This window comes from Pholis gunnellus (assembly GCF_910591455.1).
Source record: "Pholis gunnellus genome assembly, chromosome: 17".
Lineage (NCBI taxonomy): Eukaryota > Metazoa > Chordata > Actinopteri > Perciformes > Pholidae > Pholis > Pholis gunnellus.
In genome coordinates this window covers 20,600,873-20,627,976 of record NC_136544.1, presented here as the reverse complement: position 1 = coordinate 20,627,976, position 27,104 = coordinate 20,600,873, and the positions used below count along the sequence as shown (strand labels likewise).

General features: G+C 49.2%; 1 protein-coding gene across 4 annotated transcripts in view; it reads right to left on the bottom strand.

The window, feature by feature from the left end:
• Nucleotides 1-902: 902 nt before the first annotated feature.
• LOC306709103 (RNA binding protein fox-1 homolog 3-like) overlaps nucleotides 903-27,104 on the bottom strand; it is a gene marked incomplete at both ends in the record, with an annotated part of 113,633 nt that continues 87,431 nt past the window's right edge. For 2 of the 4 annotated variants that reach the window (XM_079177134.1, XM_079177132.1), the window contains 10 exons: nucleotides 903-947; nucleotides 3,243-3,321; nucleotides 6,445-6,503; nucleotides 8,875-8,914; nucleotides 10,235-10,367; nucleotides 15,805-15,858; nucleotides 15,946-16,006; nucleotides 16,755-16,847; nucleotides 19,687-19,740; nucleotides 23,872-24,011. In XM_079177134.1, the coding sequence (XP_079033260.1) occupies nucleotides 903-947; nucleotides 3,243-3,321; nucleotides 6,445-6,503; nucleotides 8,875-8,914; nucleotides 10,235-10,367; nucleotides 15,805-15,858; nucleotides 15,946-16,006; nucleotides 16,755-16,847; nucleotides 19,687-19,740; nucleotides 23,872-24,011 (758 nt within the window). Of the gene's footprint in view, nucleotides 948-3,242; nucleotides 3,322-6,444; nucleotides 6,504-8,874; nucleotides 8,915-10,234; nucleotides 10,368-15,804; nucleotides 15,859-15,945; nucleotides 16,007-16,754; nucleotides 16,848-19,686; nucleotides 19,741-23,871; nucleotides 24,016-27,104 lie in introns of all 4 variants that reach the window. The other 2 variants (XM_079177135.1, XM_079177133.1) reach the window with 1 other exon arrangement.

Here is a 27,104-nt window from a genome sequence, read left to right as displayed (position 1 = left end):
TAAAGAGAAAGCGATGTAAACTCAGGCTGCTTTAAACTTCGGCTGTGTTTAAATGAAACACAACATGACTTCGTCCCTGAACGTGTTACTAACCCCGACCGCCGATGTAGAATAGTTGCATATGAACGTGAGGTTGATCGTTTGCAGGAGACAGAGCCGGAGCGAGAGCGTTGTGAGTCCAAGACAAGAAGACCTGACCTCTGTGACCTCTGCATGCTGTCATACCACAAAGTACAGCTTGTAAGTGCACAACAGTAGAGACACTCCAACGTTTCAAAGAACAAAAAGAAGAAGAAGCAATCGGAGCAGCGCCGTCTTTGATCTAAGAATCACAGAGGCATGTTGGTCAGCGCGTCTGATTTCTGCACGAATTAGAATCAGTGATCCCACCTGGTACGCTTCCTGTTTGTCATGTATGTGTGTATATATATATATATAATAAAAACTAAGATGCCCCAGTATATTCTTAGTCAGATGACAGCGGGCTGCATACACACACCTCTGAGCATGCATCATGCTGCAGAAGGCTCACATTGGTTACGGTGACACAGCACCCCATAATACAGCAATCAAGATAATGCACATGTGCATAAAACTTTCCAAAAAGGAAAAAACCAAAAGCACAAAATGAATACAAAACAAGAGCAGACCAATGATGACATCAAATAGAGTTGTTGTAGAAATATCGGCTTGAGAGGGTGTCGGGGGGGGGGGGGGGGGGGCTCAGCGTGGGGGACCTGGAAGCTTTTAGTTTGATTTAGCGCTCCACCAAAGACCGGGCGTTTGCTTGTTTTGTCTTTTTGTAAAGATAGTTTTTTATTTGTTTGTTGGGGGGGGGGGGGGGTTGTGGGGGGCGGGGGGGTAATGTCTCTGTCTTTTCTCGCTTTCTTTCTTTCTTTCTTTTAGTAGGGAGTGAAGCGACTGTACCCTCCTCTGTATAGGCTAGCCTGCAACATCAAAGATGAAAAAGTACCAATCAGTATTCAGGTGACAGCTTTAGTCGCTTTCTCTTTCTCCACAAATTTCCTTCCTCTTTTCCCCCTTTGCAGTCATTCATCTGGGTTTTCATATCGCGAGTCACGGCTTCCATATGGGAACGATCACGAGGGGGGTGGGGGTGGGGGGGGGGGGGGTTTGATATGGTTAAGCCAATAATTGGAGTGTGTGTTAGGAACAGGGTCAGCGGGAGTTAAGCTGGATCGGTGGACGAGGAGCTTAATTGGGGCAGTTGATAAAATTGAATTTTTAACACAGTAGCAAAGCAAAAAAAAACAGAAATGAACCACTGGGCCTGGGCTTACGTACTCCCTCTAATTAATCACATTAAGGAATTAATACAATGATATTGTGCTTTCTTCCCTTTTCAGGCTGTTACAATATCGAAGATTCACCCGAAGCCTCAGTTCAGTTTAATCTCAGAACCCTTAGATTTAGCACCATACTGCAGATATCTAGGGCAGACTCACACATAAAGCATGCAAGTGGGCCTATGCATGCACACCTGCACACACACGCACACGCACACACACACACACACACACACACACACACACACACACACACACACACACACACACACACACACACACACACACACACACACACACACACACAGTCCCTCCTCTCATCTTTCAGGGGCTCTGCTGCAATTAAGAATTCAGACAAACTCCAAAGGCTACTGAATGTCTTCAAAGGCTAATTTTGCCTAATTTCGGGGGGAGCCCTGTTGCTCGTATGAAAACTTTCATCCGTACGAGACGCTTCTTCTGCGCGGCTGGAAATGAGTAAAGAGAATTTCCAACCTCAACCTCAGAGGAACTAATTATTGTATAGCTTTAAAATGCAAAAAAAAAAAGCACAAAAAAAGCCTCGTCTCTGCTGGAGAAGCATTAATGAAATATGATTAAAGAATTAGGAACCAAACTGGTCTCTTCTCTTCAGCCCACGAGTTTTATTCAGTGCCGGCCTCGGCACAGCCCGTCTCCCAGTAGCCCCGTCATTTGTTCAACCCCCCCCCTCCCCCCCCCACACCCCCCAACCCTCCCGAGTCTGGCTTAGCTCCCTGAGCTCCCAACACACACAACATTAGCTCTGATATTTTTAGGGGCCAAATCCAGTCTTTCATTGAGAGAGACGATCAAAGTGTCAGAGAAACGGAAGGAAATTTGGAGGAAAAAAGAAGAAAGAATAAAAAACATTCAGACACATTTTTTTTTTTAATTAAGTAAATGAAGAGGAAAAAAAACAAACAAATGTCTTAATTAATGAAAGCTTTTAGCTAGCAGCTGCACCGGGGAACTGTTCGCTTCTTTTTTTTTTTTTTTATGTTATTGAAAAATTGCATGCACGCCGGAAATTTGAGTAATTTCTCAAGCTGAGAGCTCCGCCTCCGATCAAGCTCGTGGGGCAGGAGGGGAGGGCGAGACGGCTCCCTCCCTCCGTCCCGCTCTCTCTCTCTCTCTTTCTTAGCGTCCCACGGCACACTGCTGCATGCGTTTGATGGTCCTTAATCTCAAGGTGTTTAGGTCTGTGAGCCCGGTCCCATCCCATCATCACGGTGAAACAAAACCCAAAAGAGAAACTCAAATAAAAAAAGACGCTCTTTTATTTATCGTCACTTTTCATCTTTGATGTTACAGTAGCTGCAAAAGCTAGCTAAAAACAGACATTAACAATTCAACTTCATCCCTTCAAGTTTGGTTTGGCTGAATGGGGAAAAAAAATAAATAAATAAAATAAAAGTGATCCAACTCACTGCGTAGCGAGCTGAGTGAAGGAGAATGGACAGAAAGCTTGGAGATGTTCTTGTTATGTTCAGATGCAAAGTTTATGTTAAAGAAAAAGAAAACAACACACAGCGGTAATCACTCATTCTCATTTCAGGAGGAACTCGTGTCAAATTAATATTGCATGAGGTGGCATAACATGAGTTTGTTGCACTAAACGTCTGAGCCAATTTTCCACATGCCGGGGTTTAGTTCCAGTACCGCTCAGCTCCACTAGGGCGCGCCACACAGCATGACAAAAAACAACAACAAATCAATGGATGAATAAATACATAAATAAAAACCAGCGACCGCTGCAGTCTCTGGTCTTTATTTTAGAGTGTGAGTCCTGTGTGTGTGTGTGTGTGTGTGTGTGTGTGTGTGTGTGTGTGTGTGTGTGTGTGTGTCGTGATGTTTCAGACAGGGTGCAGACAGAAGGCGGCGGCGGCGGCGGCGGCGGCGGTCTCATGGACTTACCATAGTCCCCACACTGTATGTGGCGGCAGGGCCAATCGTGTGGTGGTAGGGGTCTGCTGTTGCATAGACTCTGCCATAGCTGCACAACGGGAGGCACAGAGAACACGGTCATTGATCTATCATTGACGAGGGGGGGGGGGGGGGGGGGGGGGGGGCATTTATGCATGCTTGTTTTAATGCGCAACCCCTCAAGTCAACTTCTTTCAAGTCTCTAACGCGATCAATGCTTTCCCTCCTCGGCCTCCTGGGCTTCCTGCGTTATACAAGGTGGTTCAAACGGGGGAGTTCAAAGGTTGGCGAATTATACTTGTCTTCTCATTGTCATCTTGATTAGGTGGATGGAATAGGTAATGAGCAGAGAGAGAGAGAGAGAGAGAGAGAGAGAGAGAGGGAGGAAACAGAGCTGCAGGGCTCGGTCTCTCGCCCTCCTCTTGTTTACCGGCTGCACACTGGGCTCACGCCCCGGTTCTCTTCATTGTTGCTGGTTTGGAACTAATCCTTCCAATTTCCTTCTGAGACAGGACAAGATGTGTCTGCCTCATTTATTTATTTATTCGACTTCACATATTCCTCTATTTACTTTCCCTTTTTTATCCCCCCCCCCCCCCCCCCCTTCAATGCTCGCTTGCAAATGAGGGTCTGCACGGAGCAGATAAGGCTCACCCAGCCAAGGACTGAGGGCACCAACTCAACCAGGAATAAGAAGAGAAAAAAGAAAAAGTGGAAGAGAGGAAGTAAATTCTCCTAAAGGAGACAACAAGACGTACAGCGTTCGCACGAGCTGCATTGAGTTATCTAAACACGGCTCGGTTCGTTTGAGTCCGGCAGCGCCCCCAAGGTCAGCGAGCAGGACGTGAAATCACAACGGCTGCCTCGGCTCCTTGGGGAGGAGGCCGGTGCCATGAGATGGTCAGAGGGGGGGGGGGGGGGAGTCTCCGTGGTCCTCTTATCTTCAGTGAGCACTGAACCCCCACAGGCCCTCTACGGCTAATATATCCACCAAATGACTCTCACCAGAGTGGCACACTGCTGACGACTGGCCGGTTCAAACCGCCCCGGCACAAGGTCAGCGCAGCCTCGGCAGAGCCGATTGGAGGCCGGCGGCGTCTCCCACAACGTGACCGGCTCCTCTCGGGGGCCTCTGTGATGCATCGCACTCGCTGGCATGAACTCTGTTGAGTTACTTAAAAGGGCTTTGGCGATGCAGCCTGTGAGCACTGTCGGCTTTTCAGATAATAAATGTTTCATATTTTGCAGGCTGGTTTCACACGCCTTTCCACAATCCCGGTGACCTTTTTTTTTTTTATGATTGTCTTGACTGCCTCGCCGTTAAGTCCGATAAGGTATTGCTGAAACGATACCGACAAACCCCTATTGATCCGACGGGCACGACCGCTTATTCAAAAGGAAACAAACAGACAAAGCAAAAACAAACAACTTGGGGGCGAATTACATTAAATCTGGGGGGAAAGTACAGGCAAGAGAAACGGGAATTAAATCACTCTGAGAGGGAGCGAAGAAAAAAAAAAAGAAGAAGCCGCTGTCCAATTTCTGCTCTCGCCGAGCACGGCTGCTCATAATTCGAGCCGCGGCGAGGCCTGATAAATCTTACATTATCGATATGATCTTCAGGCTCTCAGGCAGGGTGTACGTTATCACAAGTGACATGCTCAATCCTTCCCAGATTAGATTCCCAAACCAGCCCACATCCCCGGCTGACAACAGCTTTCAGGGGCTCGGAATGAATCAGCGACGCCTCCTCAAAACGGAGCACACCTGAACCAGAGTGACATCGCTCAGAAGTGATAGAGTTCCTGCCGGTCCGCCGGTCCATCTCTCCCTCCCTCCATCTCTCCCTCCCTCTCTCTCTCTCTGTCTCCCTTCCACAGACCTGAGGCCATTCATAAATACCGCAGTGATATACCCACTCTCCCATCACAAGCAGAGAGTCACGACATATATCACCGCTTTTCTCATCCAGTCCAACAAGGTTAGTCTTTTTTTTTTTCGGTGTGTGTGTGTGTGTGTGTGTGTGTGTCTGTTCTTTGGCTCCGAGCTAAAAAGAGGAATATGGCGGCTTGCCTAATAGATAAGATAGCTGGAGAAGAAGAACTCATGAAACCCCAAATAACCTGCACAGAATATTGTAAAACGCTGGCGAAGCAGTTCACATTCATCACATACGTTCTCCATCTACGATTAGCCCGTAGACGTGTAGCTTTCTCTGTAATTGCTTAAAACAAAAATGTGCTACCTCTACATTGTTCGACATCTTTCTCTGTCTCTTGTGAAATCACATTCCCCAAACAATGAAACTGCACTTCTCAGTCACGTTGAGAGGGAAACACGTTTCCTCTCCGGGTTACAGTCGTAGTTTTTAACATGTTTGAAACGTGGGATTCATTTTGTGAATTGAAAAGCAAAACAAAACAGCACAAAGTGACTTCATCAGGTTTCAGCAGCACGACTACTTGGTTAGCTTTAGTACAAATAGCATGATGGTTTGGCTTAAACGGACGATGAAACTGACAAATGCAACACAACTACTCGGTTCACACTGAACACGGACAGCAGCCTCCGGAGTGAAAGTGTTGTTTTGAGTCTTCCTCCTCCTGCAGACTTCCACAGACTCAAACTTATTTGCGATACGTCAAAAAGCGAACGTAATCCAACACATTTCCCCATCGAACAATAATTCACGAGGCGAGTCTGGTCGTACGGGAGCAGACAGTGCTGCTCTGTGATGTTTACTGCATTCCAGCACTTATTTTAGTGATGAAGTGTGTTTGGCTGGTGGACTCCGTTTTCCTACAGTCTTCCTCATCTATTTCTCCTCCGGTCAGTCATTTCCTCTGTTTGACAGGATCAACGTGTTGCTTTGAACGGAAGTTCCCGTTAACACCGTGTGGAACACGGTGCGGACGTGTTTACTCTAAACCCTTTTATGTATTCAGCGTTACACGCCGCTTCTTCTGCTGACAATCTCTGCGATGGATTGCAAAATAAAAGCTTATGGAATGAATAAAAGACGCCCGCACATTAATCACACAGTGCAGGGTGGACTTTGCCTTTAAGACCACCGTGGTTACACATTGATTTCTGATACCATATAATTAATAACATCTTGGTCTGCGACACTTTAAACATTCAGTCGTCCTCGTGCAACATGACGAGGGAGAAAGTGGACGAGAGGGACGCTCACCTGTCACTGTAAGCAGCGGTGGTGGTGGGCTGGGCAAATCTGTATGCTGCATAGCCGCCCTGTAAAAAAAAAAAAAAAAACCCCACAGTGTTAATCAATGATTAAGCTCAGAAAGGTTAGATCTCAGAGACACACGGGAACAACAATACGGACGTATAGAGCTTAAAGCCTTAATAGGTAAATGTCACTGCACAGCGTTCCCCACCTGCAGGGTCCCATCCGGACACCAGAGGGTGCTGTTTGATGTACGGTGGGCAACGGGGGGGATGAGAGATCCTCCGGGAGGCAGCTTATTTTCGGGGGGGGGGGGGTTGCGAGCCCCATTATCACACCACAGGCTCATCCGAACGCGAGGGCCACGTTGAGCCAACTCCCCCAAAATTCAGCCCCCTTTTTCCTGTTTTTAGATTGAGGAGCCTCTGCTGCGACATTATTGAAGAGAACCCTTTTCTTTTCCCTTTTACACGACCCCCCCCCCCCCCCCTCCAGCTCGCAAATGAAGTAAGAAGGCAGAAGACGGCCGGACCGTCGGGGAGTCAGAACCGCCGTATTCATTTGCCAGAGTGGGGAAGGAATTAAAGACCTTCATTGTGGAGTGCCGCTATTACTCTCTTTGAAAAATGAAGCTGTTCTCCCACTGTTTTTCTATTAGTGCCAGTGGAGTGTGTGCCCATCTGCGTCCACACCGTGGATAGGTGGCTTTTAATAATGCATGTTTTCATTCATTTTTAACCTGGGGGGGGGGGGGGGGCGTCCGACGGAGGAGAGTGATGCAGAGAGGCAACACGGCTGCACGTGAAATCAGGTCAGAGGCCACAGCTATTGAGAATCCCCCCCCCCCCTCGATTTCCCCTATCAAGGTTTTTTCGGCGCGGAGGCAGGAAGTCACAGCACTTGAGGCGGATGACTTCCTGTGGGACGGCCGTGCCTCGGGACCGCACTGATTACAGCAACAGCCCGAACAAACACAGGCCGATAAATCACTCTCCCACGTTGTCAAATCCTGCACACAACGGTGCGGCACATTTGTTATTGTGTCGTGCCCGAGTGTGTGCTTGTGCACTCATGTGTGTGTGTGTGCGCGCTCGTTTCCAGGTGGAAGTGCACGCATGCGTATGCATCAGCACATGCAATGTATGTAGAGTGTATGTATATGTGAATGCATCCAGTTTGCTGTTTTTCTGAAAATGCACGAACAGGAACATCCATTTAAAAAAAAGAAGCTTCGGCGCTTCAGCCGGCTGGTTTTGACAGCGAGGCGGCGTCCACTGAAGGATTGTTGAGGACACTGAGGGCTGAGGGACGGCTTCCTCTCGGTCGCTCGAGACCTTCAGGCACACTCGGCCTGGTCTGAAGCGGTGCAGCGGCCGGTGCCATGACTAATGGCGGTAAAGCACTAGGGGGGGGGGGGAGGGTGGAGGCTATGACGGTGTTGAGTGATGGAGCGACCTGGCCAGGAGGCCTCGGTCAAGGGACATCGGGGGGGCGCAGGACTTCGCCGGAGGTGGCTGAACGTGTGTGAACAATGTCTCTCGGAGCGCTGCCCGGGTCTCGTCTACGGCGGTTGGATGTCGCTACAATAAAAAAACAAACAGTGAAATACCGTCCTATCACGCGGGGCGGGCGTGTAAGTCATATATCAGCGGGTTTCTGCGTTTGCGCTCTCAGACACTTGGTCGTCGGGGTGAAAGTGAGAGGCAACTGTCACGGCTGCTGTCATCTCGCTATCTCAGCAGACAGGAGACAGAAATCAGCAGAATCAAAGGGACAAATTACATCCCCCCCCCCCACCACCACCACCACCACCACCACCACAACCGCAAATGTTTGGACTTATGTCAAAGTGGGGCAGCGTGGTAATTTCAGCATTATCTCCACGGCGTCCATGCTTTTCTCTGTCACGGGCGGCGTGCGGCAGGGCCAACTCCTGATATGACCCCGCCTGCACGGACGGCTCCAGAGGGACGGCTAATCCCTTTATCTGCTGCCGCTCCTCTTATCTCCCACATGGCGATGGCTGGGAGGAACCGGCGGGGGGAGGGGGGGATATCCCTGGCCAAAACCGGAGGAAGGAGGTGGCGAGAAAGCGGAGGAGGCGCAGCAGAAGACGAGTCTAAAGTAAGAAATGACCTAACTTGACACGGGACATTGAGCCCGGGTCTGCCTCTTTGCCAAAGTCTGAGATCATAGGAAGAGAGAACCGAGAGAGAGGAGGGAGGAGCTGAGGGGGTTTTAAATTTTGTTGTTGGGTTTCTTGGCACAGCAGACAGAGGGCCTAATCGACGCCGGCTTGGCAGCGAGGGCTGAGAGAACGCCGGGAGCCGAGGAGATCACGTTTTTGTCTCCGGGGCTGGGCTCTGTCTCTTTTGTGTGTCTGCGTTACTTCTGTTTCATCTAAAGCAGGCGAGAGGAAAAGCCAACTGTACTCACATAGATCTCTGCACCGTAGAAGCCATCTTGGTACACCACCCTGTGAAAGGAGAGAACAGGAGAGCGGTTAGGTGTATTTGGTGTATTTGGTGTACGTGCCGCCCTGTACTGAATCTCAGCCTTTTTGACGCTCTTCCCATTTCGCCCATTTTGAGGGTCCGCCGGGGTCAGCTCTTAGCAGCTTCAGTGTACCGCACCACAAATAATGAATGACACATTAAAGTGAAAAGTGCAACCATTTCACATCCCCGTGCAATTTTCTACTCTAAAAAATTGTTTGTCTTTCCAGTTGCTACCGGTGTGTCAGGAGGGCTGGAGGTGGAGGAGGGGAGGACAAAAGAAGGCAGCGATGGAGCTCCATCACATGACTCCGCTATATAAATCAACCAGCTGCCATCAGTAGCAAAGGGCCCCGGAGTGGAAGGGAGGGAGGGGGATGGGGGGGGGGGACGTGGGATTTCCAGTCCCGGCTTCAGCAGCGAGTCTCTCCGCAGTAAGACGAATCCCGATCTAATCACAGATAGACAGCTATACCGGGCCCTCGCTCGGCCTCCGTCAGACCTCTCCCACGGCCGCACAGACCACTGCTGATAAGAGGCGAGCGAGAGGCAGGAGCTGCACAAAGCCGGGAGATCAGCACGGACCCTGGTCACAGTCCCGGGGAGATCTGCCCGGTAATACGCTTTCTCAGCTCTCTGCAGCTCTCTGCAGCTCTCCCTGTGGCTTTGTTAGTTCCCCCTTTGTCAATAGACAATGTACAAATATATAGGAGTTAGAGCATGTACACACGCCTCGATACCGACAATGATTCAACTCCCCACAGGGAGAACAACACAGTGAATGGACTGATGACTGCTATTATTATTTTAAACAAACGGCATTGATGTGTTGACTATAAATGTTCTAATAAAACTAGGACGACATAATAAACAATATTATGACACTGCTCTCTGAAATCATGACCGGCACACCTACATTTAGACAAATACAGTACGTATGTACAACAAACACATAACGGGCCCTCGGCTAAGCCCCGCCCCTTCAAACACAGACTGGCCAATCGAAGCGGTCCGACTGCTCTGTAGACTCTCGCGCAGTCGTTCCTTTATTTTCTGTCTGCTTCTCTCTGAAACTGCTTTTTTGTGTTTCCAAAAATAGAAAATACATATTCAGCGAGTGCAGTTCGTGACAGTGTGGGCTCTATTTAACAGGGGGCGGGGCTTAGCGAAGGGTCAATTGGAGCATGAAAGCCTTGTATACACACACACACACACACACACTCATACTACAGCATGGACACAGCTAAACGTCTGTGTCTGAAGTGGTCACTGTTGTTCAGGTCGGGGGATTAAATACTCACGCTCCGTAAGCTGGGATCGGCGGCGGCGGAGGAGCCGTGCGGAACGTGTTGTACACGGCCCGCCCCCGACCTCGCAAGTGGGCACCCCTATAGGCCACCGTAGCGCCTGTGGCAGGGTAGGGGAACCCTGTTACTAAGGAAAGAAAACACACAAGAGAAGAAGAAGAAGAGAGAAAAAAGATGACTTTCAGAGGATCCTCGACTTGGCATTGCTTACCTTATGACAGAATGCATTAGAGAGAGACGTGTGGCACTGCTTTACCTATGACAGAATGCATTATGGGGAAGACAAGGAAACAATAGATTTAATCTTTTCTAGGTGCGCCTCATCGAGCAACTCTCTCCCCTTTCCCAGCTCGCTGCTTTGTGCCGTACTCAGCAAGGATCCACATTTGCTGTACGCATCCTTTCCCGACGCCTGGCGAGGGGCAGCCTTGAAGCGCAGGCAGGTAATGGATGCAATACCACTAGTTTCGCACCACGGCTCTCGCATAGTTTAGACACAATGGGCTAGCAGTGGGGGGGGGGGGGGGGGGGGGGGGGGGGTAGAGGGCGTTTCTAGGTGTTGGCTACAGTCAAGTGAGAGGTGAACGTTGTTGAACAACCTGACTAGATGTTCCGAACTTTCCCCCCCCCCCCCAAGGGAAAATGGAGCAGATGGGCTGGACAGCCAAGGCCCAAAACCTCAGCGTGACCCCCATCTCTCCAAACCCATCTGGGACCATCGTTGGCCAATCACACAGCTACACGTGTTCCTCTGCTGACGGCAGGAGGACACGGGGAGGGTTGCGGGTGAAAGGCTTCAGGGCGGGTGTAGCGAGGGGTGAGGGCGTGACGGTGCGGGGAAAACAACGTCCGCGGTCACAGATTAGAGGACGGGCGACGTGATCCTCAGCACTCTACTTAACCTTCAATCAGTCCAGCGGCTGTCTGATTACGAGCTGTGGAGGTGCATACAAACACGCAGACATCTCCAGACATGATTAAGTTGGCCTCCTCTTTTTTGCAGCAATCGAAAAGGCCCTCACTGCTCCCCCACGCCCCTCCCCCCCTCTCTCCCTCCCCCCCCCAGCAGCCTAGTCCATCACAACACAGTCATCCCTATTATCCGTCATCCCCCGGCAACGCCCCCCCATCACCCTCCCCTCACCTTATTATTCTTTATTCATTTCAGATGACATCTTTTGGCCGAATTCATCACAGACTGATTCGTTTCTTCAGTCTGCGACGGGGAGCTCCTTGCTGCTCAGTTTGGGGGGGGGGGGGGGGGTTAATAATATGTATCCGATGTGTTTTAGATGAACCCGCTGCCACCACGGAGACAGCAGGCAGCCCCCTCGCAATGCCAGAGAAACTAGACCGCAATGAAGAATCCCCGGTAGCTCGTATCTAATCGGTGGCGTCTATGTTCTTGCCTGAGGGACTGACGGCGCGGCGGCGGCGGCGTCACCGCGCCCACGTGCAGCATTAACCCCCGCGGGGTGGACGAGGCCAGCGAACACCCTAATGAACGACGGACGCACAACCCGGAGCCCCCCCCGCTGCCTCAGCAACGCTGACAGGGAGACAGATTAGTGCTGCTTTTAAAAACACAGAGAGCAGGTTTAATGTCTGCCGCCATTAACATCACGCTCCATTAGTGGGGTCCGCAAACACATATTCAAACTCTGCGTCTCATTTGGCCAGGTAACGCCCCCCCCCCCCCCCCCCCCCCCCTCCAAACACCCACCACCACCGAGGTGCACTTTGGCACTTTGTTTGCTGCCAACGTACCAATGGACTGCCTGCACTCGCAGGGTGCCCCCCTTTCCCCCAAGTGATTTATAATGCTGACCTTGACATTTAAATTAGTCTCTTTCTTTGGAGCAGTGGACATCTGAGCGTAGTTGCTAAAGGGCAAAAACAATCCTCTTTGATAGTTTCCGAGGTGTGTTCCCCCCCCCCCCCCCCCCACCCCCTCTTCTTAACAAATCGGTACTATTTCTAGGCCCCAGAGAGTCCAATTGCCTCTTTCTTTCCCCCTTTTTTGGAAATTTGTATGCAATATGCATGCAGTGATGTATGTGAATGTAAACTTATAATGAGTTGGCGATAGGCTACACTGCTTCAATAATAACCCATAAATCAAAGGCACTGTCACACCTTGGTAAGCCTGTGAAAAGCAACAACAGCTACGGTGTACGAGAGCACAAACCTGGTCTAGCCACCAAAGTCAAACACCTTTTCCAGGGGGGGGGGGGGGGGGGGGGAGACGACGACTGGAGAAAATATGAGTTATGTGCTGGAGGGCGGAGGGGTCACGCTGCACCTCATATGTCATATGTGTCAACTTGAGAGAAGCTCAATACCTGCAGAGCCAGTTGGACCTGAGGTAATCCAGCTCTGTGCCAATGATGGGGTCATAACCGGCTCCCATAAAGAAAGATCTGATTTTCCACAAGGTTGATCTCTCTAATACTTCCTGCTCAAATACATCGGGCAATGAGCACTTAATCCACGCACTGGGGACCGAAAACAGCTTAATCTAATCAAGAGTCTGGAGCTTAATTATCCCCCTAACGTACACTCCAACAATGAAAGGATCTGTCTACATATATTAAGATGGCAATTAGCCTTTCTTTTCTGTCATTTATACAAGCTGCTAGCTTTTCACGAGTGCTCAAGAAAACTCCACCTTAGCAGCAGAAAGTGTGAACCAGTGAATGAAAAAGCTACTCATCTCCCGTCTCCTCAGGAATTAGCTGCGGAGGAGAGTCGCTCTCCGTTAGCCTGAGGGGTCCGGCCACATGAGGGCCTTTCTAAGTGGCAGCTGTCCGTGGTGCTGAAGACATCCGACACGAGGAATAATCCACAAAACTTTGCCAATTATTGTAAAATGAGCGTAACGGCGGAAAGAAAATATATCGCGTGCAGATCTGCCTCTTTCTTTAATTTTTAATTAGAAATGTTCCACGTTTTGTTACGTAATATTCACATCAGCAACTGCTTTCTTATCATATATCAAGAAAAAGAAAAGAAAATCAAAGCCAATTAAAAAATGATCCACATCTGTGCTAAACATGCAAAGATAAGTCTGTTCTACGTAGATATACAGCAAACTAATATATGCATATCGAGAACAATATACAAGCACAAGTTAAAACGTATGCACATACAGAGTATGCACCGTCGCTGCACACTCACATTTGTATTTAGCCACACACCCACTCGCTGTATACATAATTATAAACTGTATAAACAGACACGTATACAAGCGCCATTAAGGAAATAGATTGGATCAGGACAGAGCCAGTCAGATGGCCGCTATATATGGATAGACCTATATCTATATACATATATACATATATATATATATATATATATATATATATATACACATACACGAGGCCAGAGTCTGGGGGTTTGCTCTACAAAAAGTTTTCATGTAAACCAGATCAGCGCGGAGTAAAAGAGGACAAAGGTGAGCACAGATACTGGATGCCTACCAGCTGCCACACGCCATGATTTGTGCCACCGGCATGTTTTATTGCCAATCCCTCCATTTGACTCGGAGCCCGATCACCTTGCTCCTCTGTGCCCCACCCCTCCCCCTCCTCCCCCTCTCTGTTGCAAGCTTCTGGGTGTAGAACAAGGACTCTGGGTTTCCACCGCCTGCATGTAACCCACCAGCTACCCCCCCCCCCCCCCCCCTCCCCTCAGTAGGAGGAGCCAATCTACCCTGGAAGAGGTTAAGAGCGGGGAGCCGGCACGAGGCTCTCATCCGTCATTCTCCTGAATGGGTTTTGAGGACAATAAACCTGTAGCGCCAGGACGAATGGAGACGAAGTGTGCTGTCACCGAGCCAGGATTTATGGCTCCCAATTTCACTGATCTCCCGCACAGAAATGAGGACTGATAAACAGTGATTAATCGCCTTTATATCCCATTTTACTCCCACCAAAAGTATATTAACTGTAGCTATGATGATTTTGGAATCCGTCCTGATTCCCACAAACCTGACTTGTGGAATTTGTTTCTCAGGGCGGGTGGAACATCATCGTCATTTTTTTTATTTTTTTTCCCCCCCAAAGCTTTAAAGCGTCCTTTTTGCTGCTCATTAGGGCGGTTTTTGTTTCAAAAAATGTATCTCTTATTTATGTTTCTCATCTTCCCAGCTGGCAAGCATATGTTGTCGTTTAGGCTTGGCAAACTCCAGTGCCATGTCAAGACGACTTGAAAAATTAGCAGCCAATAAATCACCCAACCCCTCCTGCTTCCTCCTGCCTGGAGTGGTGGACCACACTCCCTCTGATTTATGAGATGATTTGGGAAGTGTGTGTGTGTGTGTGCGTGAGTCTGTGTGAGTGTAAAAATGGAGAAAGTGCGGATGAAAGAGGGGCCGTGTATTAGCGTCTGTGTTCTACATAGGTTATCTATTCCTGTATGCTGGAATGCTTTTGGTCTGAGTGTGGAAATAAACAGGGCAGAGGGAGAAGCGCCGCGTGTGCATATAGGTCAGTGAGATGATTGTTTGTGTAGGTAAGACTCACTTAATGTCCACATTTTTAATCAAGTGAAAATTCCACCTGACCGCGGCATAATGTACATGTTTGAACACGTGCATGCACCTTCAGAGGGATGTGTGTGTGTTTATGTGTGTGTGTAATTACCAGGGGGAAGATGTCGAAACCAAGGGAGGGCTGTGTGTGGGGGGGGGGGGGAGGCAGGGGGAGGAGGCGTGGAGGGTGGGGGGAGGGGTTGGGGGGGGGGATGAAATAAAAATGATAGATGACTGCTTTCTGTCATGGACAGTTATTTAGAGGTTCGCCGTAAAGCTGTCCGGGGAATGAACAGATTTTAGTCTAATGAGCAGAAAGGAAAGCCGTTAAAGTGGCGCGATGTGCTCAGCACTTCTTCCAAATGAAATAGTACCATTTCCCCCTCATTAAAATGCAAAGGGTTCATATAACATACAGCAATAAAGCTGGCATGTCGAAGGCAGAGAGAGAGAGAGAGAGAGAGAGAGAGAGAGAGAGAGAGAGAGAGAGAGAGAGAGAGAGAGAGAGAGAGATAGGGAAAACCCCACTGAGCTCATCTCATTCCTCCATTACGAAGACCAGAAGGAATAGCGGCCTTCGACAGGGTAGGTGCCAACAATATCGCTCGCTCAATCTCCCTTATTCGGTTAGCTCTGTAAAAGTCAATCTGGCGCACTTGGCAAATCCATCCACAGCAGCAGCCTCCACAATCTGATAACAGTTGCAGGGGCGCTTTGCTCTTGAAATCATTTTTTTTTCATTTTTTTTTTTTCAAAGCTTTACAGTTGCACACGGCCGCAAACAATGGCTCAGGCTCCCTCAGCCACTCAGAGAGGACTCGGATCATCCACTGCTTATCTGGGCCGCTCTCAGATTCACTTTGATTTGAGGTGGAATTTCATGTTCAGCAGGTTCAGGATGAGCCCGATTGTAGAAATTCAGGGGTCAGATGCGGCTGATAGTGGCCTCAGGTACGGTGCAGTGCAATGCGGAGGAATAAAAAAAATAAAAATACATTCAAAATTCAAACTGCAGAAGCTGCAGGTCTCTTACCGGCATAGAGTTCAGGACCATAGACAGCTCCCACCACTGGATTCAGCTTCCAGCCTGGCGAAAACAAAAAGAAAAGTCGACTCACAGGGAGAACGAAATGTTATTATCTGAAGGATTCCACGATGCCGTCGGGCCACTTACCATTCGTGTATGGGTTGGCCACCTTTTTGTTTGTCATCACTCGTGCTGTTGCATTATTCACCTGTTCAAAAGCGACAAAAGACAACGCAGCGTGTTATTCCCGACTCGCTGTGTCACTATCCAGACATCCGGGATGGGCCAAGAGCAGGCAGCAAACCGACACACACACTCATAACAGAGCAGATAAATAAATAAATGATTATGTAAATGCATGTAGCACTTTGGTGTGATTGAGTTCACCCTTTCATGAATTTATTCATCATTTCAGTTTTCTTACAGATTCAATTACTGGAAATAAGGGGGGAGGGGGGGGGGGGGGGCATGCACCAATTACCTACAGGTATGAATACAAATAATAATAATAACATCCTCCAAATACAGTAATTGGTCGGACAACCAAATGGATTCCAAAATAAAAACAGACGGCGCTTTGATTGTCATCTTTTGACCTGATGGGGGGGGGGGGGGGGGGCTCATCGTAAAAAAGAGAGCAGAATTAGAGCAGGCGACACTAAACAATGGTGACAGCGGAATGCAGGTCGTCTCAGATTTGAGGATGATGGCATGCATTCATTCTGCACCGTCAGGTAATGATGGAACGCCGGCGTGTCCGGGTCAACATGTATGGATCCCGCACTCTACTGAGAAGGAGTTATACGCACCATTATGCATGCATGCATCCAGGCACACACACGTTCACGCACACACACGGAGCAGCCACATGCTAATGCATGGGTTTTAAAGGTAAGTTTAGAAGGCGGCAGGCAGGAAGTAGAAAAAAGATGGGAAAAGGGGAAAAATGAAAGCACCTCTATTTTGCGTCCCTCTACGATTGTACCGTTTAGTTTCTCCCGTGCACGATCGGCATCTGTGCTTGTTTCAAAAGTTACAAACCCAAAGCCCTGAGAGCGCCACGTTAGCCACCGGTAGAGAAGAAGGAGAAGGGAATGACACACACACACACACACACACACACACATACACACACAGAGAGGGAAAAGAAAGGGGAAGGGAGGAGAGAAGGGAAAGAGAGGTGAGAAGACAGGAGTACGTGAGCAGCAGCAGCGGCGGCAGAGTCGAGTTGTAAGCAGCCAGATTAATTAGAGGCAGTTAGTGAGGCGTCAGGAAACAGCAAACAGAGAGATCCGAGGAGGAGAGGATAACGGTGACATGACCTCGCACAACACCACCAACAAACCTGCCTGCTTTACCCAATTAAACAGCACACACACACCCGGTGTGCCATGGGTGAATGTCAGGAAGCCGCGGATGCAAAACACCACGTTAGCTGCCGTGATAGTCACATAATTATCTACGCAACTTCAGCAGCGCGGACGCTCAAATGGCCCCCGGCTTCCCTCTGAAGACGGGGCTGACGGGAGAAGGTGAATCCTCCGGGGGGGAGACACTTGATCTCTGGCTATTTCTAACTCACTGCTCTAAGAAGTAGGACCGCTCTTTCTGTGGGTATGTTTTTGGAGGCAAAATGAGACGTCTGTGATGAAGAAGAGCGGGATTATTGACTTTAGAAACCCTGACCAAAATATACCCAACCTCTCATTTCCATCCCCCTCCCCCAACTCTCTGACTCCCTCGTCCCCTGGGGGGGAGGAGGGGGGGGTTTGTCACTTCCTTGAGTTATGTGGACTGGGATACTGGACCTGAGCTCTGTAGAGGAAGCATTAAGATATGCTGGCCAAACAAGTCCCATTCCGTTTCTATATATAGCTGTGGAGGTATATGGGCGGCGGGGGGGGGGGGGGGAGCATGGCCGGCGCTGCCTGATAATTGCTTGAGGATGTAATACATGTGAGGGATCTCGTATGCACACACAGGATCTCCGGGGCTGCTATTCCTAGCATAAATAACACGGGACCTGTCCTCGGGGAAAAAGAGATAAAGAAATAAATTCAAAAAAAGGAATTGAGGGCAAAATTAATCCTTTGGACATTCACCCGACTGTGGTTACCCCCCCCCCCTCTATCTTTTTATTATTTTATTATTTTTTATCATGCACAAATAATTAGCTTACAAGAGGGGCGAGTGGAGCCACCATTTTTCAAAGGAGACAAACATATTGAATGCAAATTGCCAAAGCTTCATAGAAAATAGATTGTTTATTAATGGCCTGGTCGGTTCATTATATAGCACACAGGGTGCGGGAGAGGGAGAGAGAGAGGCATCATGGGTAATGGCTTTGTAGGGCACAAACAATAAATGCTTGTTACGGCGGAGGAGGCAGGTTTATCCGGTGCTCAATCTTGTCTGGCAGAGGGGGGGGGGGGGGGCTGAGAGCGGCGGCGTCGCCCGGTTCCAGGGCTCCCTGCGTGCCTTTATACGAGCCCAAACTACTCCCAGGTATGAATGGGAATCAATAGTATTCATGCCTCAACACCCAGCCAGGGACCCTGTCTCCTTTATGAATGGGAAGCCGTGGAGCTTAGTACACTCTATTAAATGAACAGCTGGATGAGTAGCACTCGGGCTGTTCACGCCACCGCGGGCTTCACCTGTCCATGGTAGGCGGTTAGGAGACTGATACTGCGGTAACGCTGCAGCGAGGTGGATATCTTTCTGGTGGCTTGTTGGGAGTTCAGGTTTGGCTTTTGGAACACAGGCGTTCACGATCAAAGCCGCTAGACGCTGTTAGATAGATTTTAAGAGGTTTAACAGGTAGAATCTAGACTCTCTGTCAAACTGAAACCTTAAAGAAGAGGGCTGTCTATAATATACATGTTTGTATATTCTTCAAAGTGACAACTAATCCCATGAAAAGACCAAAAGTACTTTCTGTGCAGTCAAAGCCTGTTATATGGTATCCCTCCACTGTTGGCCCAGAAACTATTAGCGTACACATACACATCAATGCGTCATCACAAACCCCATCCTGCTGCCAAAAACACACACCGGACCCCTGAATGTGGATTGATCCGCCGCCGAAAATAGTCCCCAACAACGGCACTATTAGTCCTGTTGAAGCGACTCCAGCTTCCTTTTTAAAAAAATGAATCAGTGACACAATTTGAAAGACTGACACCTACAATAGCAACCAATGGACCTCATGCTGAGGGGCCACAGTGGGGGGGGGGGGGGGGTCGCAGAGTGCTAAGAGACGCGCTAACACATTGTCGCTTTTGCTCTTTTCGTGGGCTCGTCCTTTAACCGGCTCCTTTAACATCACAGAATGAGCTCGGACGTGAGCGTTAAGTCGTCGCCGTGTAAGAGAACACAGGGCGCCATGTTTTCTATCCAAAGCTTGAAACGCGAGGTGAAATTAGGATTTAGCCTTCAAATTTTCTTTTAGCTAAACTACATTAATTTGCAAAAAAACAGCCCCGGAGAACATTATTCTTCTCCTGAACAGTAGTGAAAAAGAAAAATGAGAAAACCTGAATAATGTAGGACCAACACCCAGGCTTCAAACAGCCGCTCCCTAAACAAGCAGTTTCAATTCCATAAGCTTCAGGACCTGCAGCCTGCTGGTGGATTAAGTGAATTGTGAAACAGCTCAATAATGAATTGATTGACAGGGCTAATGATTCACAACTTGGGTTAGAGCTGCAACAACAAAAACAACAGGGAGGGAGGGAGGAAGAGAGAGAGAGGCATGGTGGATGCAGCTCTCCAGGACCAGGCTTAGGGACCACTACTCTCAGCCAATGTACACACTACACTAATGCCATCATTAGGAAACAGAAGAAGTACATGGTAATGAAGCAGCTGGTGTTCTAGTTCACTTACCTTGGATCCTCGCTCATTAAAGATAATCTCCACATCTAAAATCTTTCCAAATTGCTGCAGAGAGAAAAGAGAAGAGAAGAGAAGAGGAGAGGAGAGGAGGGCAGAGAGACGGAGTTAGAAAGCCTCACTGGCTGTGAATTCATGAGAAGGACGACTGGAGAAAGAAAAAACCATTAAGGCAATATGGAAATGTTACTTTGTGAGGAAATGGTGGTCGATTTGCATTTGTTAGCTTTGGCAAACAGTCCTGCAGTTGGCTGGCAAACGCTTTAAAACAAAGACGAGTCGTAGCTGCTGCTCTAATGCGTTATCTCCATCTACGCCATGTGAAATGAGATCACAGGCTGCAGAAGAAACCGATCTTTGATTGCGTCTCTGATGTTCGCTCGCTCGCTCGTTTTAACACAAACAATAACAAAAGAAAACGGTTGTATCTTGGAGAGGTCTTGAGACGTGGCCCCCCCCTGACTTTGTGGAGAGTTGGGCGGACGGGTTGTGGATCTACCTCTCCTCCCTCGTCTCTATTCTCTCCTCCTCTCTCTGTTTGTGTGCTCTCACAGTCAACAGGACCCGAGGGCCGGTTCCCCGGGGGTTAACACGCTCCAGCCCTCTTTCGATTTAAAAGGCCTGCCTTCGGATCATTAGAAAACAGAGGAATGAAAGTAAACTGTAAGTTCCTCTAATGAGTGGAGTGAGAGCGACTTTTAATTGCTGTCTACAATGGCCGTATTATTTCATTAAAAGTAATTACCCTGTCAAGCGGTCCGCGTCGCCTTCATTTCCACGCAACGGGGAAGAAATGGGCCTTCCATGTGGTCGACGCTCAACGGGAATGGATGGATCGTTTGACTGAGCCGCTAATAGGGGTTATAGGGAGGAGCCGGCTATTATCTGGCTGAAGTGAGTGGAGTGGGGCTTGAGGAGGTGAGGGTTTATGGGTTAGCTAAAAAAACACATGCCCCCCCCCCCCTCCTACTTGAAAGGGTTACGCGGTGGCCTAACCACAGCCGAGTTAAAGGGGAAACAAAGCTCGGTTATTTAAAAGCTTGTCTGTCTCAGCCCAGTGTATCCTCTTCCCCTGTATACACGCTCTGAAAAGGATTCCATAGATCCTTTTAACACACATCTGCCTCGTATGGCGCTCAGCTCCATTGATTCCAATGGGAAAGCGTTGGCTCGATGGCAACACGCAGGCATTTATATCCCAGCGTGATGCACCCCTTTTTCTTTTTTTCTCTCGCCCGAGATGACAATGCTTCCCCCCTACGCGATGTGCAGATGCTAATTGTTTTAACCGAGCGTAATGGGCTTGTGCCGTCGATTAATTAGTTTCAGAGGAAGTCGTCTTGGTGGATTTCCACATGGCGCTGGGGACTGCTCGCTGCTCACCAGTGATCTCATGCACTTCTGTCCCCGCCCACCCACTCTCTCTCACACACACACACACAAACACACACACACACACACACACAGAGAAACAGCTGCATCAGCAGCACCGATAAACAATAGCTTCAATGGGAGGAGTCTCCAGAGGGAGGACGGGGGGGACTGACGTCATCTAAGAGGCTGCAGCTATAGATGGCTACAACAATTCAAAATCAATACGAAAGACGCAAGATAAACATTTTAAAAGTACGCCGTTGCATATTTGATCCTATATCTTGATTTCTACGTTACAACATTTGAAGAGATTTGAATGTGTTCTTCTCTTCGTTTCTACTCCCACACGGCTCCCATTACATCATTGTTACTGAACAGAACGCTGTGCACTTCAGATACATTACAGAGGAACAGAACATTTATGCAGAAATGATCCAGAAGCGGAATGGATGCCTGGAATGCATACGAAGAGATGCTACGCCCGATTTGCTGTAAAGGAGACAAACCACAGCGGTGCGGCCCTTTTGATTCAGCCTTGTGTGAAACGACAAATATGCCCTAAGCCTCCTCGTGCGGAAGCAACAAATAACACCGAGGCCACCGTGGCCCCCACCTTTGATTTGCTCGAACGTCTTTAAGCTCTTAAGAAACCTATAATTACGCTCCGGCAGCCCTGTGTGTGTTCAAACAGTAGTGCCAGTGTGGAGCATGCTCAGGCACAGCAGTCAGCGTGACAGCAGGATGCGATGAGGAGGAGGGGCAGGGCGGGGGGGGGGGGGGGGGGGGCGGAGGTCCTGATTGCTCCGGGGGAATGCTGTGAGAGCCCTTACATGCACTGAGCGAAGCACTGCTGAAGAACCCGGTCGCACAAACGAGGGCACCCTCGAGCAGCGCAGCATGGGCGCCGCGCAGAGCTCGCCCGCCCGCTCGCTCACTCGTGCTTGGAGTGTTTTCATTTGCGCTGCACTCGCTAGCTCTCACAGATCACAGTTTGTAATTACTGATTAAGGTCCGCTGTGGTCGTCCTAATGAGCCCTTCATTCAGCGCCTCGTTAAAAGGGCTCACGGGTTTCTCCGCACCCCTTTAACCCTGCAGCGTGCAGGGAGGGGGGGGGGGGGGGGGGCATCTCAGGCCTTTCCCCTCCTTGTTTTAGGGTGCCGGCACCAAAAGAGTTAGGGTTTCTCAGTGCCGTGTGACGGAGCAGCAAAACTCCACCACTCTCTCCTCCCCCGCCCGCTGCATGTCTGTGGGTTTCACTCATGCGCAGCGGTAATGGCGTATTGAGCCGGTGGCGCTCCAGAAGCCATTAGAGCTGGATGGGATGAGGCTTTTTTGCACACGCCGCTCACACAAAGGCCCATTGTGGGGGCCGTGTCAGAGGGTGGCGCGGACCAGCTATCTCCTTGCCAAGTTCTACCCGAGACAATCAATCCCAGCAATCCTCAACTATGCCAACCACCAAGAAGGGAAGGAGGGGGAGGGGGGGGGGGCAACACGTGGGGTGAGTATGGGTGATTGAGTGGAACTGGGTGGGCCGCGATCAATTTTGTATCGTATATCTGCATGCGTCGGGGCCAGGCACACAAAGCCTCCGAGCTAATTACTGAGGCGATTTGGATTCAACGCGACCTGCACCAGAGACGGGAACAATAAAGCCCACAATCAGAGGGAGAGCGAGAGCAGCCATGTTGTCTGCAATTTATAAAAGCCACAGCCAGGGCTCTCCAGTAATTAATATCATCAGCTGGATGTTGTCTTCATAACGACGAGAATTAACGCCTCCGGGTTCTAATGGTCCAATTAGCGCGTAGCATTTAAAGTACATTTTTGGCAATCGTCTCCGTTCAGATCCATTATGGTTATTGAATCGGGGATGTATGGTTCAATTCTTATTGAGGCTTTTGTGAGACACAAGGGTGAGCTGTTGAACTATTCATTGCCTCATTAATTGGGCGAGAGACAGAGAGAGAGAGAGAGAGAGACACAGGGAAAGAGAGAGAGAGCGAGAGAGGATTTCTGTCAAGGGCTTCTGCTACGCTGATGTGTAATCTGATTGCGTTTGTCTGCAGCTGACGGCATCTGTATGCGTATCTTTGAAACAGGAAATGGTTCAGTCATGATTCCAGCAAGCTTTTTGGAGAAGGAAAGCTAGTGACCACGTTTTTCTCCCCCCCCCCCCCCCCCCCCCCCGTCAATAGTTTTGGTCATAATTTCCAAATGTTAACAACATGTCTTTCACCAAGTTAATTGCTGACATCTGGGGACACGGCAACGTTGCTCAAGCTCATCAAGTTGATCAAACTGGTTTTAAATCAACCGGTTCGCCAAAGGAGAGCGAGGACGAAGATGAACGGTGAAATGATCGGCGTGCTGGGCTCCATATCTCAACCGACTTCATTCTGGTGTCAGTGTGGCTGTGAGTTCATCAGCACCTGGTTGTGACCGATTGGGCTGTTTGTCTTTATTTTTTCCCCCAACTTGTAAAAATTCAGAAATTGTAGTAACTTGATGAGAGAACGGCCTCACTCACTCAACACGCGGCCCTTTCTGCTGCAGGATTTTAGCCCGGCTGCTTGTTTTCATTTCTTCCGGGGCGTAAGCGAAGCCGCCCTTTTGTTTCAGGGCGAGGCGGCGTGCCCCCAATACAAAACCCACTTTGTTGTTCCGTCGTCGCCGTGCTCCCAGATCACAGAAATGAACTTAACAGCTACACTGTGACATTAAGCAACAGGGTGGAAAAAAAAAGGCCCCGAACCTACAAAAATAAGATGTAATGAAGTGGATTGTTCCTCCGTGGCACTCACCCCAAACATTTGCCTTAGGTCGGGGTCCCGGAAGCGGAAGGGAATGTTGGAGACGTGTAACCTTTTGGGCTGCTGCTTCTCTGAAGAGTCTGAGTGCTGGAGCTGGAGCTGCTGAGAGCCCTCTGTTTGCGTCACATCATCTGTCTGCCGGAGGGAAACAAACAGAAAAGACACAAGCTGCTCATTAGCTGCTACAGTATACTGTACCTCCCGGTCCTGAAGTACGAGAAGGAAGAAGAAGAAGAAGGGGGGTTGAAATAGGAGGGAGGCGGGGGAGGGGGGGGGGGGGGTGCAGGGGGGGCTAACTAACTTACTCAGCGTCTGCCATTTTTCAATCCGGGCGAGAAAGCCAAAGCGATAAACAGCCGATGACTTATAGTGTCAAACCTGAGGTTGTGCATTACAAATCCACTTATTAATCTCTTGCACTTAGCTCTCGAGCAACAGCGAAGATTGAAGGGAGCTGACAAAAAGGCGTGGATATAGATCCCACAGAGCCCTGACACGTCTAGACTAAAGACACATTATTGGTGACGTTTGCACACAGCCGTCAGAGTGCACGGGGACCAGAGCCCTCGGCGTTGTTGTTTCCATCATTATGCGAATGCTATGCTGACATTTCTATATAAATGACGCGTCTGATGTCAATGACAAATTCTGCTTGTTTCTCCCCGTGACACCCGTGATGGATTCCACTGAGGTGCTGCCGGCTTTGTCTGTTTAGATGGACCTTGTTTTTGAGGCAGGTTTTTTTTTTTCTGTGAACAAAACCTCATTGGGCAACACAATAGTCCTCTCTTCTATGGGATCAGTCTATCCTCACAAATCCTCATATTTGGTAAAATAGGTCATTGGTTGATGTCTTTTAAAACACATTTAACTGCTGCACCAATTGTTGACGAAACGGTTTTCTAACCGTGGTTAATTCAATGATTATTTTGCCGTTTCGTTCAGCGTTAAATCACAAGGTCAGTATCTTAAGTGTGGTGCTATAGAGCCGGGAGGCTATTAGCCTAGCTTAGCATAAAGACTGGAAGCAGGTAATCTGGCTCCGTCTGGCACCGCTAACGCTCGCTCATTAACGCGTATCTCATAGTTTAATCTGGACGCAAACACAGATATAAAAGCGATATTTTATTTTAGCAAACATCACCGGAGTGAAGTGACTCACAGTGAGGTTGCCAAGTTTGGCCGTGCCCGAAACCTCCACCAAAGACCGGTAAATTACAGACTGTATCTGGCAACCCACTGTAAAGCCGGAAACACCGACACAGATGTACAGATAACACACACTAGATACGTTCTTTCTAGTTGAACGATAGCTATGTTGGCTGTTGGTAAGAGACGGGAAGGAAACTGGGAGGAAGTAGCAATTTCGTACTACTTCCTCCTTTACTTCTGAAAGAGGACAGTAATGACCACAAGAGGCCCCTAATCAGGAGAACATGAAGATTGTTTTTAGCATGTTTAGAACAAAGTGCCGTGTTTTTTTCCTGGTGGGAAAAGTCTCCATTCAGCGGATGATTAAAATCAATAAAACATAAACCCCGGTGACTCGTAGAGGAACTGAATAAAGGAGAGCAGAGAGGGAAGGGGAGGTTGAGAAACGAGAGAGTGGAAGTGGCAGATATTGAGCACAAAAAGCCGTTTGAATGTGATATGTAAACTGCGAGGTCTCCCGGGAAGCGCTCTCCGACGAGCACGGCAAACAACACTCACACCGCACAACCGGGCTGGGAAGTCACACAGGCAGACACGATCTTGTACGGAGAGACGCAGACGTGAAAAAGGGAGAAGGTTGTTGCCGGAGTACGAGCGGTTGCAAAGACACACGGCGGTAACCCTCGCACGGCCGCGGGCCGCTCTTAGTGATACATTTCCCACCATTTAGGAAATGGGGTAGGGATTTATTCATTATAATTCATCATCACAGTATTATCATTATCATCATGATCGTAATGATGATCGCCTTTATTATTCTCATTATCATAATCACAATCTCCACTGTAATGGCCGTCATTTATTTGGTTTTTATGGCCCATTCGGAGACGCTGACATACATTGTTAACGGTGACAGTTGTTTGATTCAAGGTCCCACTTTGTCTCCCCTGCAGCCACCCAGGTACAGCAGGTCGGTGGCAGCGGCCTAAGTCCCCTGCTGGCCCCTGGGGGCCTCGGCGGCTTCCCGGGACCAGAGGGGCACGGCGGGGTGGGGAGGGGGGGGGACGAAAGCAATGCACCGGGGTGAGGAGTGGATTTGTGACAGAGAGACGGTCAGAAAAAGGGGGTCTTAACTCTGCCGTGTCCTCGCGGCGCTGGAGGTTAATAGCCTGAGTAGCCATGTTGGGCCCCGGGGGTGACACATTGCAGACAGATGCTGGGGACCGCGGAGGGTGACAAGGTACCAGAGCCCCGCGGGTCAATCCGTTTCATCGGTCACACATGACACTATCGACCTTTAGCGTGTGTTGCCAGACTACTGAGCGCCGCTGTCCTCCAGCTCTGTCTGCCTGGCTTCTTTTTATTTATTTATAATAACACATATATATATATATATATATAAAATATATATCACGGCGAGCACAGTCGCGTGTTTGCAAACATCCAGATTAACTTTCACTCGGGCGCTCAAACAGGCCAGCGGCACGCTGACATCGGAGGGGGGGGGGGGGGGGGGCAAATACACATCCGGAGGAACACAAATGCTGAATTGCTGACTCCCGAGCACACCAGACCGCTACTAACTCAATAACTCGGGGTGTCACTGAGATCCGGGAACGCCTGCCTCCGCGCGCCGCTCCTCGCCGTCTCACAACCTGCCTGGTTTGTGAGACGTTGGTTTTTTTTTTGCAGTGGAAAATAATTACCTCCGTATTACCATAGGAGGCCACCTTCAGTGGCACTTTACTGTCCCGACAGCTGCTGTCACAGAGGACGAGGAGGAGGAGGGGGAGGGGGAGGAGGGGGGAGGAGGGGGGAGGGATGCAAAACACGCCGTCACCGCCAAAGAGCCGGCAAACCAGAGAGTGAGAGAGCTGTCAACTCCAGCAGCTCTCCGGCTTCCTGTTCAGTCATTTCTCTAAAAGACTCCCTTGCTGTTATTTGCAAATCGCCTGCAAAGTGCTCTGCTCAGCACTTTCCCCCTCCTCACAGAGTGGCATTACAAGAGCATAATTGAAACTATCTGATTGGAATGCTGCCAAGCAGGTAGATTACATCCGATTAAAATGGGG